Below are 13,981 nucleotides of genomic sequence, written 5' to 3' on the forward strand. Positions count from 1 at the left end.
ACCGAGTTTAAGGAGTCAAATGAACCACTTAATGATTTTGTGGGACTCATTTAATTATGGTCGAGTCAGCGGTAATGTCCTCACCAGGGCCTGCTGACACATATGGCTTCACATTCAGAGTGTAAACTATTTACACTGAACGAACGGTTAGCACAAGACGGGGAGTTTTTAACTAAATGGAGGTGATGAGCGCCGTTTAGTCCGAGAGAAAATCTGAAGACGTGGTGAGATAGTTAGGAGCTTGGTTCAATTTCTGGCCTTTTTCTCCCCCCCCCACAGAAGAAGTGCTAAACAAAGCGACTTTTGTGCTAATACAAGAGAAAAATCATATCATAGCAATACTCCTACAAATCCTAGCTAGTGTCAGCTAACTAGATACAGTGGAACGGTCTCTCGTTCTGGAGTCACGTTCTTAAGGTGATGATGTGTATTGCAAAATTTATTTTTCCCATAAGAAATAATGTAGATGCAGATAGTCTGTTCCAGCTGCCCAATATGACCGATACAAAGCGCATGTAAACTGTATGGCTGCTTACGAAGAACTGACCCAAGCCAAGCATTCAATATCTAGGGTCCTCACAGGAAGTCGTGCCACCAAGCTTAGGCTAAAAATAGAACAGACCACCCACGCCACCAATCTGTCAACAAAAAAAGACCCGAAAAGTCACCTAGCTTTCAAAACACAAGGCAATGTCGGTATCGTGGGTCGAGACTTTCGAAACAGCTTGACTGAAGAAAAATTCGTAAACTCACTTCGGTTGTCCTCGCTTGGCTTTCCACTGATGCTAACATTGACGTACGGGCAACTTAGCCGACGCTCCGTTCCGTTCGTTCGTATGCCGAAAATGCTTCGTATGTGAATTTCAATTCTTAAGGTAAGAGAGGGCATTCCTATGACGAGGTTTCCCTGTAGAATATGTTACACCTTTAATTATTAATGCAGATGAAATACAGAATGTAGTAACTCGGGTGATGAGGAGGTCTTAGCCGGTGGTGGACGTCTCAAAAAATTGGTTTTCGCTACACTGCCATACTGACATATTGATCAAGGTATCATAAATTCACAAAAACAAAATCTGAGAGTGAAAAACTGGTAGCATTAAATCACAGAGTCTCTAGCCAATGGCAGAGAGAGAGAGAGAGAGAGAGAGAGATTGTATGTCTGAGCGTGTTGTTACTCTGCCCAGTGATGCAGCATGATCAGCAGTTAGAAATCATGCACTGACTGGCTTCAAGCGTCTCACAGGAAGCTGCAAATTAGAAATTAGGAGAGGAAATAAAGATAGAAAAAAAATCCCCCCCCCCAAAACATGTGACCTGATTGGTCAACAAACAAAAACAAAACACTTTTGTGTTGGTTAAAATAAACCCCACACTGACAGAACCATACATGATTTATAAATACATTCCCATCTAGATGATTGTTGTTGTCCGGTCTAACACAATTCCAACTCAATAACACAATCCGAGTCTAGAGAAGGAGCGGAAGCTGCGTAATACCCTGCGGCAGAACGGAGAGCCAAAGCATCTCGCGATTAGAACGTGTCGAACCTTTGAATGCGGCCCAAGATTCTTTCGCTCAGGCACGTAGCTAGGAAATCGGCAAAATGTCAACAAAGAGGGAGTGAAAATAATAACATTCTGCGCCATAACAATGGAGCGGCTCGGTGTAGCCGAGTTCCATACGCGGGAGCCAGAGTAAATAAAAGACGTTCCGCTCGTGTCTGCCCGGACTGAGCAATAAAAATGGGTTTCAGTTTTTTTTAAAGGCTCCAGCAGCCCACTTCTCTGCCCCAAATCTCATCTATTAGTCCCTCACTTTCTATTCTAATGAAAAACACACAGCAGAGGCGCTGACAGGATCTTTAAAAAACACTCCGTCTCACGCCACCGCAACATTTACTGATGTAACTTCTGTTCTGTACTCGTCTGTGTGCAGAATACAAAAATCACTGCTCTGGCTTTTTACAGAGAGGAGGAAAAAATCTATATCGTGTACACACACACACACACAAAAGAAAACAGAGACAAGGCGGCAAGCAGGAAGACAGACAGGCAAGCAGGCAGGCAGACAGACGGACAGGCAGACAGACAGGCAGGGAGGCAGACAGGCAGGCAGGCAGGGAGGAAGGCAGGCAGACAGACAGGCAGGGAGGGAGGCAGGCAGATAGACAGGCAGGCAGACAGGCAGGCAGGCAGGCAGGCGACTTTCACGCTTGAACAGCAGTCTACAGTCATCATGACTATTATGAAGGACCTCATCTTTGTGTAATGTAGTAGATATGATGAAGCGGAGACAGGACAAGGACATTCTGAAACATTCCACAAATGGACATGCAGAAGATCAGAGACATTTTCCATTCATAACAAAGAGCAACGAAAGCAGGGCAGGGCAGGGCAGGGCAGGATCCCCCCACACACACACACACACATTCTCATACACAAAGCTGAACAAGTGGCTCAGTTTTATTCCCTAAACACTAAAAATATAACTATATTACAGTACACACACACACACACACACACACAACACACACAAACACACACTCACTCTCTCTCTCTCTCTCACACACAAACACACACTCACTCTCTCTCTCTCACACACAAACACACACTCACTCTCTCTCTCTCTCTCTCTCACACACACAAACACACTTACACACACATACACACACGCACCCTCACTCTCACACACATTCAGTCAGTCCTCCCATGAGCAGCAGATGAAGCCCCGAGAGCTGGTCAGCAGTGTTGAATCCGCTCAGGCGTGTGAGAGCCACCGTGTCAGCTGAGGGTCAGCGTGATCTATGGCTACTTTTACACGAGCCGTGTGAAGAGGGTTTTGTGAAAAACACTGAAACACTGTTTCTGACCATCTCCATCTACAGCAGCCATCAGTCAAAAGCCTGTGCTTTCTGGGTGGGCGGCGCTTACCCTCTCTTCCCTGTCAATCACAGTGACATTAGCCAATCGTGAGCCTCCGTGAGCTCAAGTATGAGGAAAAGGGCACTAAAGTCTCCGACTTCATCAGCAAAATGACCACATTAGGGGAAAAAAATATATATAACTATATATAACTAAGTATGTATTAGAGCCAATATTAGTTTTGTTTAAAAAAAAAAAAAGAAAATTAAAAAATGATAATTAAAAAAATCCGGCTTTTTAAACAAACATATTTTACCATTTAAATTATATAATTATTTAAAAAAAAAAAAAAAAAAACCCATTACATTCAGCTAATTAATGTAATACTGTTAAAAGAATAATAAATATATAATAGAAAATCTGAATTAAATTAATAATAAAAATATAATAAATAAATACAAAGAAATTAAATAAAAAAATGGGAAAATAAATAAATAAATAACTGGTCTATCTACTGGCACAACTTTTTGTGAAATACAAGTTTAAATCTAAAAACAATAGCTATGAAACAATCAGTATTTAGGGCAGACAGACAGTGTGACTCAGGATACACTTATTCACCGACCTTCACACATAAGTGTGAGACAGTGTGTGTCCCTGGAATGCCACAAACTGCCACCATACACATTACTCATAAGGTGATAAAGCCTCATGGCATATCACGACACACACACACACACACACAAACAATACAAAAGTCTAAAAAAGTAAACAAATAAAAACCCAAAGCCGTCACTCACAGGAGAGGCACCTCCACGATGAGATGAACCAAATTACAGATCAGTTCCTCCATTAACTCTTCACTGCTTGTATCTGGGGGGAAAGAGGGAGGAAAAAACACACACAACAGGCAAAATTAAACACCTAGACCTGAACAAGTTATTTTTCTATAATGCTATAGATAGAGCAAAATATATACAACATGTACAGAACAGAAGGAACTTTCAGGGACTGAAAGAAAGAGAAAAAAAATATAAAATTAATTAAATAATAATAATTAAATAATTAAATAAATAAGACAGATATGGCCCCCAATCACTCACAGGTATTTAAAAAATAAATTAATAAATAATAATAAAATAATAATAATAATAACAATAATAATAAAAAGATATGGCCCCAATCACTCAAAATTATTTAAAAAGAAATTATTTAAAAAAGAAAAAAAAAAAGAAGAGATGACAAACAATTATTATTACACTAAATATTTCTGTACACATTATACAGAAAAATTCTGACCAATCAGATCACAGAATCATGTAACTACACCTCTCTATTACCTCATGTGAGAGACACAGCTGAGCAATACAACGAAGAAATATCGAGATCATGATAACAGAGAGCGCTATACGCTTTTCTGAGATCTTTTGTTTGTATATATGTGTGTGTGTGTGTGTGTGTGTGTGTGTGTGCACGCGCTTTCTATAGTGTTTGTGTGTGTTATAAATAAATAATTACAAATTGAATGAAAATCAGTAGGTTTAAATTAAAATCACTTGGCACCTAATCATTACAATTGTAGAATGTTGACACTGTAAACATATTTATTTAACTTTTATCAAGAATTTCATTTTCTATAAAAATATAAAAACAAGGCCATGAATCAAAAACTAAAACATTTAAAGACACACGTTTTTTTTTTTTTTTTTAACTTCTTACTGCATTGCCGGATTTTTGTAAGCTAGAAAACCACTAGAAGTGCCTTTGTGTGTCTTGTTTAACACTTAATTTAATAAATAAATAAATAAATAAATAAATAAATAAATAAATAAATAAATAAATAAATACAGCATGTTTACATAAACTAAGCCAAAAAATTTCTCTTGGCTTTTTCAAGATTTCCAACAAAGCTGCCTATAAATGCGCTTTATGAACTCTGTGTGCGTGTGTGTGTGTGTGTGCGCGTGTGTGTGTGTGTGTGTGTTTTACCGCAGGATCCTGGCGCCCTCGTGTGGTAGGTGAACTGTAAGTGCAGCTCCTCTTCGCTCATCTCTCTGATGAAGACTTTGAGCAGACAGCGCAGCAGGAACAGGGCATTATGGGCCTGCCAGATGAACAGCTGACTGCAGAAAGACAGGAGGAGTTAGTGGAAGTTCTCAACACACACACACACACACACACACACACACACACACACACACACACAAACAAACACACACACTCTGCATCTGTACTCACTCCTGGCATTCAGTGGAGATCTTCAGCTCTTTGGTTCTCCCCAGGAACACTCTCACCAAGGCGCCGAAGTTTCCCGATCTGGGATTGTTCTTGACTGAAAGAAACAGAAAGATTAAAAGAAAAAGAAAAAAAGAAAAAAAAAAGATATAGCCCCCCCAATCACCCACAATCACTTAAAAAAAAAATTAATTAAAAGAGAGAGAGAGAGAGACCCCCAATCACCCATAATTAAAAAAAAAAACTAAATAAAATAATAATAATAATAATAATAATAAAAATAATAATAATAAAAATAAATGACATGGCCCCTAATCACTCACAATTATTTAAAAAATGTATTAATTAAAAAAAATATGCCCCCCAATCAGCCACAATTATTTAAAAAAATAATTTAAGAAAATATGGCCCCATCACAATTGTGGTATGGCAATCAATCACAATTATTAAAAAAAAAAAAATCAATTCATTAAAAAAATTATCTAGCCCCCAATCACTCAAAAAATTAGTTAAAACTTAAAATTTAAAAAAAAGAAAAGATGTGGCCCCCAATCACTCACAATTATGAAGAAGAAGAAGAAGAAGAATGAAATGAAATTAAGGGCAAAAAAATATATCTGTATCTGTATCTAATATATCTGTAATTAACTGCATTTCTTTGTTGTTTTTTAATCATATCTCAGAATAGTGTTTGGTGACATAAATAATCACATTATCATTATTATCCAACCCCTGTGCTGCTGCATGAGCTTTCTCAACACACGTGATGAATAAAACACGTGACTTACTTAAAGTTTTGGCGAGGGGGATGACCGCCTCCTCCAAGAGCTTAGCATCGGCACTGAAAGAGAATAAAAGAGAAATAAGGTGAATTCTGAATATTTCCCACATCCGAGCGTCGGATATAAACGACCACGATCACGCTGAGACAACGTGATTCTCACGGCCATTTTGATCGGAGACGTGAAACCCAGTTACGGTAGAACAAATTTTGGGGTTGCGAGGGGGCGATTACGAACGCAATCAGAATTATTAAGGAAATAATGGGGGGGGGGATACTTATGCAACACACTGCACACCAACGGGAGAGTGTTTCTCCATTCAGGATCTGACTGCAGTGTAGAAACTGTAGTAATTTATACGGATGTATGAACAGTGCTACTGAGAATCACGTCCTTTGTTTTAAGCACTAATATACACGTCTGTTTTTACGTTTTCACCGCGGTTTCTGTGTGAAGGTTCGAAATGCGGGGTGATGTCGATGCAAGAAAACTCATTTAGCACCCGCTGCGTGGTTTAGCGGAGCCTGAAAGTCACTTTGGAGCAGGAAGTGCATGCAAATGAAGAGCGCTGAAGGGCAGGTATTAAATTAGCGTAAGCTGGTTTCTGCCTCAGGATGAAAAAAAAAGAAAGAAAAGAGAGCAAGATCAAATTAAAAGTTTTAATACGGAGCTTTATTATCTGTTCTGTGCGTTCCAAGTCCTTCTGGGAAGTTTGTCATTACATGACGGGAAGTCGTAATTATGACATCGTAAGCGTGAAACGTCTCACGTTAATTCCTCCACGTTTACTTCAAGCCACGCCCCCAGCATGCTCGGAAACTCGGAGCATGTCTCAGAGACTAACTGGAATAAATTGCCCCGTGGTGTTAAGGGTGACTTGTGATCGTTCCGTCCAGGGTGTGGTCCACGTCGGATAGGCTCTGGAACGGCTGGTCTGCATAAAGTGTGTGTGGAATGAACAGGACACAGACTTCCTCGTTGTGATTCTGACAGTTACAGCATCTCTAATTTCTAGATCACTTTGTGAGTTCAGAACCCCGGTCTTTCTAACCGGGTCCCATGATGTAATAAAAGCGTTCTAGCAGCTCGTGCCTGTCCGCCCTGTGCTCGGTGGCTCCGTCCAGATGTGCTCAGCTGGCGGCTGTAGTGAAGTGTCGTGGTTGATGAACCCTGTCATACAGTGAGCGAGGATGTTTAAGAGGGAAGATTTTCCCTCGCCTGTGTCCCGTAAAGTTTGCTAAGTCACAACCCAGATGTGGATGTGTGCTTTTGCGAATCTCAAAGAGGAGGGGGAGCGGCCTGGCAGGCGATCGGGCGCGTGGGGGTAAATACCAGCTGCTACAGCAGAGGGTTCGGCTCTTTTCTATGCGACAGCTCTGACAGCTACACGGCGTATGCTGACCTCCGCTGACCTGCGTCTCGATTCTGAATGAATGACTGTAAAGCAGGCGGCGAGAGAGAGAGAAAGAGAGAGAGAGAGAGAGAGAGAGAGACTGACAGACACTACTTGCACACACAGAGTTCAGCTGGAGAGGAAATGATGTAATAGTCCTCTTGCTGAGAGCCAGACGGAGACTAAGAAAATGTTATTGAAGGGAAAATGTGCATCGTGTCAACTTCAGAAATATTCAAACACACCATGTTTGTTTTCAGGTCACCTGCAGGACGAGTGTTTAAACTAAACAAAGTGTGACAAGTGAGAAAACTTTCTTTGACGAATTTTTTTAATGAGGAAAAAGCTAAAAAGGGGGGGGGGCAGCCATATATCATATATGGGCATGTAATGTGTTTTGGGTGGAGCTACAAAATGACTGATATAGTCTGTGTGTGTGTGTGTGTGTGTGTGTGTGTGTGTGTGTGTGGTGCTCACCTGCAGGAGGGGCTGGTGAAGGTGAACGAGATGAGCTGGTTCCAGAACGGCTCGTTCTCCGAAATGGGCTCTGGACCAATCAGAGTGCGGATGCTGTGACTCTCTGCTAGGTCGCTCACCTGGCTGGTGTTGGCACCCATCGCCCCCGAGCACTCAGTCCCTCACACACACACACACACACACCTCAGCGCCTCATCACCTCACACTGCAAACCCTGCAGAAACAAGACACACAACATGAATGACAAACTTAACTGTGTAATAAGTAAGGAATAAAAAAACGAGTGTTGTGCTGCTACAGGAAAAAAATCAGCGCCGGTAACATTACCATCCTGAAGATGCGCTTTATTCCTTTTACACCACAATAATTTTCCCACATTAATAATATCTAATAAAGAATTTTTATCCCTTTATAGTTACACATTGCAAACCTGCCACAAAAGAAGGCAGCTCTGTCCTGACTTCCTGTTCCTTCCTATATTCAGTGTATTAATGGCTCACCCGAGGAGGACACTTAATAATGATGGGTGTGTGTGTGTGTGTGTGTGTGGTTTCAATGTGACAAAAAGTGATTCGATATTGTGCAAGAAGGTTAATTTGAGGGCCACACCTCTTTAATTTAATTACTGTTGGAAATGAAAGAGAGAGAGAAAGGGGCAGGTAGGGGGAGGGGAAAGGGGGGTTGGGGGCTGGTAGGGAGAGAGAAGGGGGCAGGTAGGGAGAGAGAAGGGGGCAGGTAGAGAGAGAGAAAGGGGCAGGTAGAGAGAGAGAAAGGGAGAGAGGTATAGAGAGAGAGAGACAGAGAGAGAGAGAGAGAGAGAGAGAGAGAGAGAGAGATGGGTTGGGGGCTGGTAGGAAGAGAGAAAGTGAGAGAGATGGGGGGGGTAGAGAGAAGAGAGAGAGAGAGAGAGAGAGAGAGAGAGAGAGAGAGAGATGGGTTGGGGGCAGGTAGGAAGAGTGGGAGACAGGTAGGGAGAGAGAAAGTGAAAGAGATTGGGGGGGTAGAGAGAAGGGGCAGGCAGGGAGAGAGGGAGGGAAGTAAGGGGGAATTAAAGATAGGGGGGTATGTAGGGAGAGAGAAGGGGGCAGGTAGAGAGATGTAGAGATAAAGTGTGAGAGAGCAAGCGAGCAAGAGAGAGAGAGAGAAAGAGAGACAGACAGGTAGAGAGACAGACAGACAGGCAAAACAATAACCATGATTTCAGTAATAAGTGAAATGTCTGATTGTCCTTCGAGTCTAAACCGAGTTGTACATGTCCTCATCACATGATTTCACACCTGTTTACAGGCTACTTGCATGCGACACCTTGCTATAAAGAGCGGTGGATGTGCTCACTCCATAAAAACCGCCGCTGACATCATAAAGTCATGAAGAAGGCCTGAAGCTGAGGTTCTACAGAGACTTCTCCAGCACACAAACCTAACCCCGCTCCCATCCTCAGAGATATTCTTTAACACGAGGAGAGCATCTCGGCACACACCCATTAATCACACACACACACACACACATGCAATCCCAAAGCTGAATAAAGGAAGGCGTAACAGGAGCGAGTGTTTGCTCAGCACGTCCGCACCTTGCATCCTGGTCTGATTAAACAGACAAGAGCTCGCCACTTTACCTGGATCCAGGTAACACCAGGATCCTTCCGTGTAAATAAAAATAACATCCATTTGCATAAAGAACACTTTATTTCTCTTAATTATTCCTGCTGAAATAAAAGCATAATAAACATCCCCACACCTAACAGACAGATGCAGTTCCCCTGACTCTCAGGAGTCTTATACTCGTGTAATAACTAGTTAATAACCATGACCTGAAGCTTGAATGAACAGGTTTCATTGAACGGGGGGGGTCCATTTTAAGTGTAAAAAACAAATCAGCCAATGAGAAGCGAGAACGCAGCAGCGCCGGGATGACGTCACAGCTATTTAATAACTAACGTCTTCTGACATGATGCTGCACTTCACATTAAAGCTCCAGCTAATGCTTCGAATCAGATCATAAAGACTTAATTATTGTACAAAAATCCTTCAAGACACACCTTCTGGTGCTTTAGCTAAAATCGAACAAAGTGACACTTTTCAACCAGGAAGCCATTTTTAGTTTGGAAAAACTTACTTGCAAGCTAAATACCGATAGTGACAGTGACAGCTAGCTAGTTAGCCTGTAGCTAGTTAGCTTAAAAAAACCACCCCCCAAAATAAAGAGACGATATTAGATTTAAAGTTATCCATCCTTTATATATCATTTTAAACTCTCCTAAGTTAAAGGGATGCTGTGGTATCGCGAACACACCTCGCGCGAGCCAGCCTGGCTCGCGCGACATCTACGCAGATTGAAGTTAGCATAGCTAGGCTAGCAAGCCGGCTAAATTAGTTTTTAAGCGTTATTCAGCGTCGACTCACCTACAAAAATGGCGACTATGACAGCGCTCGTTTAAAAAAAATATCCTTTCCGCAGGTCTTCGTGTCGAAAATAAGCAAGAATATAAAAAATATCAAGGAAGCGTACGCGCAGGAATATGCGCTAGCCAGGTTAGCTCGTTAGCCACCATTCCCAAACTAACAGCTTTGACGTGCCGTCCACGTCGCCCAGCGACCGTACACCTGGACGTGAAGCGTTATTATTTTTATTTATGTTACTCCCGCCTTCCGCACTCTGATTGGCTAATACAAGTTTATCGTCCAATTAGAGCATGGGTTGTGAAGGATAAACCAATCGTGGTGCCGAAGGCGGGACTTAGGAGATGACTTAATAGGGAAGTATCGACTACGTAGCTGTAACGTGAGCCTGCGCGCATGCGTGGATGTTACTCTGTAAATTTGACAGGTTAAAACATTAACAAAAACTATTGGTTTTTAATTTTATTTTTATTAAAAAAATGTTCTAGCAAAGTAATAAAATAATAAAAACTTTATCTATTTTTTTTAAAAACAAATAATTTTTCCTCATACATTAAATCTAATTAAATGTATATCTAACCTTTAAAAAAATAAAAAATAAAATAAAATAAAAAATTATCCCATCTCAGGAAGCTGTTTTTATTAAACAAATAAATTTTACTCAAAAACTGTTAAAATTATTACTGTTAAAATTATTACTGTTAAAATAACTGTTAAAATTATTATTATTATTTTTATTATTATTATTGTTATTATAAATCATTTATGTACTATATAATTTGCTAACAGGTTTCTGTGTCCAGAGATCATGACTATCATCTATCACAAGATCAATGAAAATCTTCTTTTTCTTCTTCTTTCGGCTTTTCCCTTCAGGGTTCTCCACAGCGAATCATCTCTCTCCACCTATCCCTATCTTCTGCATCCTCAACACTTGTACCCACTGGCTTCATATCCTCATTTATTCCATCCATATACCTCCTCTTTGGCCTTCCTCTTTGCCTCCTGCCTGGCAGCTCCATGTCCAACATTCTCCTACCAATATACTCACTCTCCCTCCTCTGAACATGTCCAAACCATCTTAATCTGGCCTCCCTAACCTCCCCCAAATGTCCAACATGAGCTGTCCCTCTAATTTACTCGTTCCTAATCCTGTCCAACCGCGTCACTCTCAAAGAGAACCTCAACATCTTCAGCTCTTCTACCTCCAGCTCTGCCTCTTCCTCAGTGAACAAGATCAATGAAAATAAAGAGAGAAAATATTTAACTGGAAAGCTTCATGTGGTGTAGTTTTAATTCACATTTAGAATAAAGCTTTAAAAGGAAATCAGTGTGCAAATGAAATGAAATAAAAACAAAAATACAGTTATTTGTACACCTTTATTTATAGTTATTTGTACAAAGTATATTACAATCCGTTAAAAACAACAACAACATTGTGTAAAATGTTTTTTTTTTCTCTTTAAGCAGAAGGCACTGGCATTGCTGGCCGTTCTCAGGCACTTTTTCTCCCATTCACAAAACAGCGATGTTAAAAAGACGACTAATCATTCATTTTATGGCAGATTGACTTTTAATATGTAACAGCTCCCATATATATATTTTTTTGTTTTAAAAACGGACACTTTTCTCAACTAACTTTGACGATGCACGGATATTTCTATCTGGATCTGAATAAACGGGGTTCATAATGAGAAACTTAAGGGCTGTATGGAAAAGCATGGGAAATGTTTGACACAAACACGAAGGAAAGGGAAAAAGACAAACACTAAGTCGTAGTGTGCGGAGAACATGACACCATTCTGATCTGCTCAACTAGAGGAGACGGAAGTGCAAAAAAAATAAAAATAAAGTAGTAGTAATATAAGTGTAAACATTATTCAGAAGTTCTCCAACCTCTCCACCTTGGAAGGCATCCCACATACACCCAGTCATCCCTTAATGCAAAAAAACCCTGCGCTTATTAATCCAACATGCAGATCAGAGGCATTAAAAGATTCAAGCCTTACAGTCAGGTGATAGATGAAGAATATTCACAAACGTTTATATATATAAATTAAGAGACATCACAAGCTCCTCCTCTGCCCCCGATGAAGCTGCAGGTCATTACGTTAGAAGCGAGAAAGAAAGGTGACCTGGGTCGGATGTTCGAGGCTGAGTTCAGGGCCTTAAATAAGCGTTTAAAGGTGCGTCATGTAAGAACATCTCCACAGTCTGATCTAGTCACATTTGTAGCACTGTAGAAGGCAATATGGAGGATTTGTGCACAGAAATACATATATATTTACACTTCTGGTGTATGTATATATATATATATATATATATATATATATATATATATATATATATATATATATATATATATATATATATATATGTATATGTATATATATATATATATATAAAAAAGTGTTAAGATAAAATCCTGAGATATCTAGATTGTCATGCACAGTGTTAAAACCAGCACTGGTCTTCATTTATTTATTTATTTATTTCTTTCTTTCTTTCTTGGCGAGCGGGAGAAATTCTCACTCACTTCCCTTTGTGTAAATGTTCTCATTGGCTCGTCCTGCTCGTTCATAGCTAATTCAGATCGCGCTCTAATTCAGATCAGAGCTCGTCAAGTCCCTAAGTGACCTTCCCTGCCTCCCGTTCCCCAGGGCTCGGTTCATTTTTTAAATGGAGAGAAGGAAGCAGATCAAGTGGTCTCGGGACTAGCAGTTTAAGAGCCGGAAAAGGAACTTGAACCTGGGAATCTCTTCAGACAGCAGGTTGGCTAAAACCGAGCTGAATGAGTGTTTCCTTAAACCTTGTGATTCCGTAATCAGTCTGCGTATTTAAAATCGGGGTGAATATCTAGCTGTTCCTGCCTGTCTAAACGTCTCGGGGTCAGACGTCTCAGAGGCTTTCGACTACGGGTTCCTCCCTGATGCTCTCCCTGATATCCGGCCGCCTCTGTGGCTTCTGACGGATGCTCCGGCCCGAAGAGATGAGATCGGCGTAACCGCGGGAGTGAGAGAAGGCATACGTAGAGCGGCGCGAGCGGCCGCCTCGTTTGAAAGTAGGAGCCCTCCTCTTCTCCTCTTCCTCCATCTCGTACTTCTTCCTGTTTCTAAGAACCTACGGGTTGAAAAGCAGATACAGCGTGATGTAGCACAAGTACAATAATTCATGTCTAATAATTACCTACAGAAATGAAATACGTTGCTCAAATTATTTAATGATCGTTTAGTACCATGAAGCACAATCTAAGAAATATTTCAAGATTTTTCAATCTCCTATATGTTGTTGATCTTTCGGCTGCTCCCTACGTGTGTGAGGGGTTGCCTCAGTGGACCGACTGGACCGCACAGCAACTTAGCACAGGTTTTACACACCGGATGTCCTTCCTGACGCAACCCTCCCATTTTATCCGGGCTTGGGACCGGCACTGCATCTAGTGGCTGGGATTTGGGCACTGGCTGGGAATCGAACCCGTTTGCATGGTAGGCGAGAAACCTACCACTGAGCCACCAGCGCCCTCTCCATCTCCGATATAAAAGCAATAATCACCTAATAATTTCCTCCGTTCATTTTCACTCGGAATAAAACTCGTTGAATGTCTACACGAAGCAGTAAGTAAGTAAAATTACAGGTAAAAATTCTTAAGCATGCCGAGGTTCCACTGTACTTAGGATTTGTTTGAACTTCAACCAGATTTTGCTATTGTGATTATTTTAATCATAAACAGGTTTTTCAGATTTATCAGCACCGGGAAAATCCGTCTAGATTGTCCTTTTAATCTATAAAGCCCTGAAAAGGTGGAGAACAGGATTAATCGCTACAGT

The 13,981-nt window shown here is 40.8% G+C and overlaps 2 protein-coding genes across 4 annotated transcripts in view; both read right to left on the reverse strand.

The window, feature by feature from the left end:
• Window positions 1-10,367, reverse strand: part of dym (dymeclin) — an 80,384-nt gene extending 70,017 nt beyond the window's left edge. The window contains exons 1-6 of the mRNA XM_058415203.1: window positions 10,158-10,367; window positions 7,753-7,966; window positions 5,889-5,941; window positions 5,104-5,197; window positions 4,855-4,988; window positions 3,666-3,738 (exon numbers count right to left, since the gene is read on the reverse strand). Of these exons, the coding sequence (XP_058271186.1) occupies window positions 3,666-3,738; window positions 4,855-4,988; window positions 5,104-5,197; window positions 5,889-5,941; window positions 7,753-7,892 (494 nt within the window). The 5' untranslated portion in view covers window positions 7,893-7,966; window positions 10,158-10,367. The remainder of the gene's footprint in view (window positions 1-3,665; window positions 3,739-4,854; window positions 4,989-5,103; window positions 5,198-5,888; window positions 5,942-7,752; window positions 7,967-10,157) is intronic.
• Window positions 10,368-12,626: 2,259 nt separating this feature from the next.
• The window catches only part of atp8b1 (ATPase phospholipid transporting 8B1), a 32,679-nt gene continuing 31,324 nt past the window's right edge, over window positions 12,627-13,981 (reverse strand). For all 3 annotated transcript variants that reach the window (XM_058415572.1, XM_058415574.1, XM_058415573.1), the window contains exon 28: window positions 12,627-13,274. In XM_058415572.1, the coding sequence (XP_058271555.1) occupies window positions 13,053-13,274 (222 nt within the window). In that variant the 3' untranslated portion in view covers window positions 12,627-13,052. The remainder of the gene's footprint in view (window positions 13,275-13,981) is intronic.

Source organism: Hemibagrus wyckioides, linkage group LG18 (genome assembly GCF_019097595.1).
Source record: "Hemibagrus wyckioides isolate EC202008001 linkage group LG18, SWU_Hwy_1.0, whole genome shotgun sequence".
Lineage (NCBI taxonomy): Eukaryota > Metazoa > Chordata > Actinopteri > Siluriformes > Bagridae > Hemibagrus > Hemibagrus wyckioides.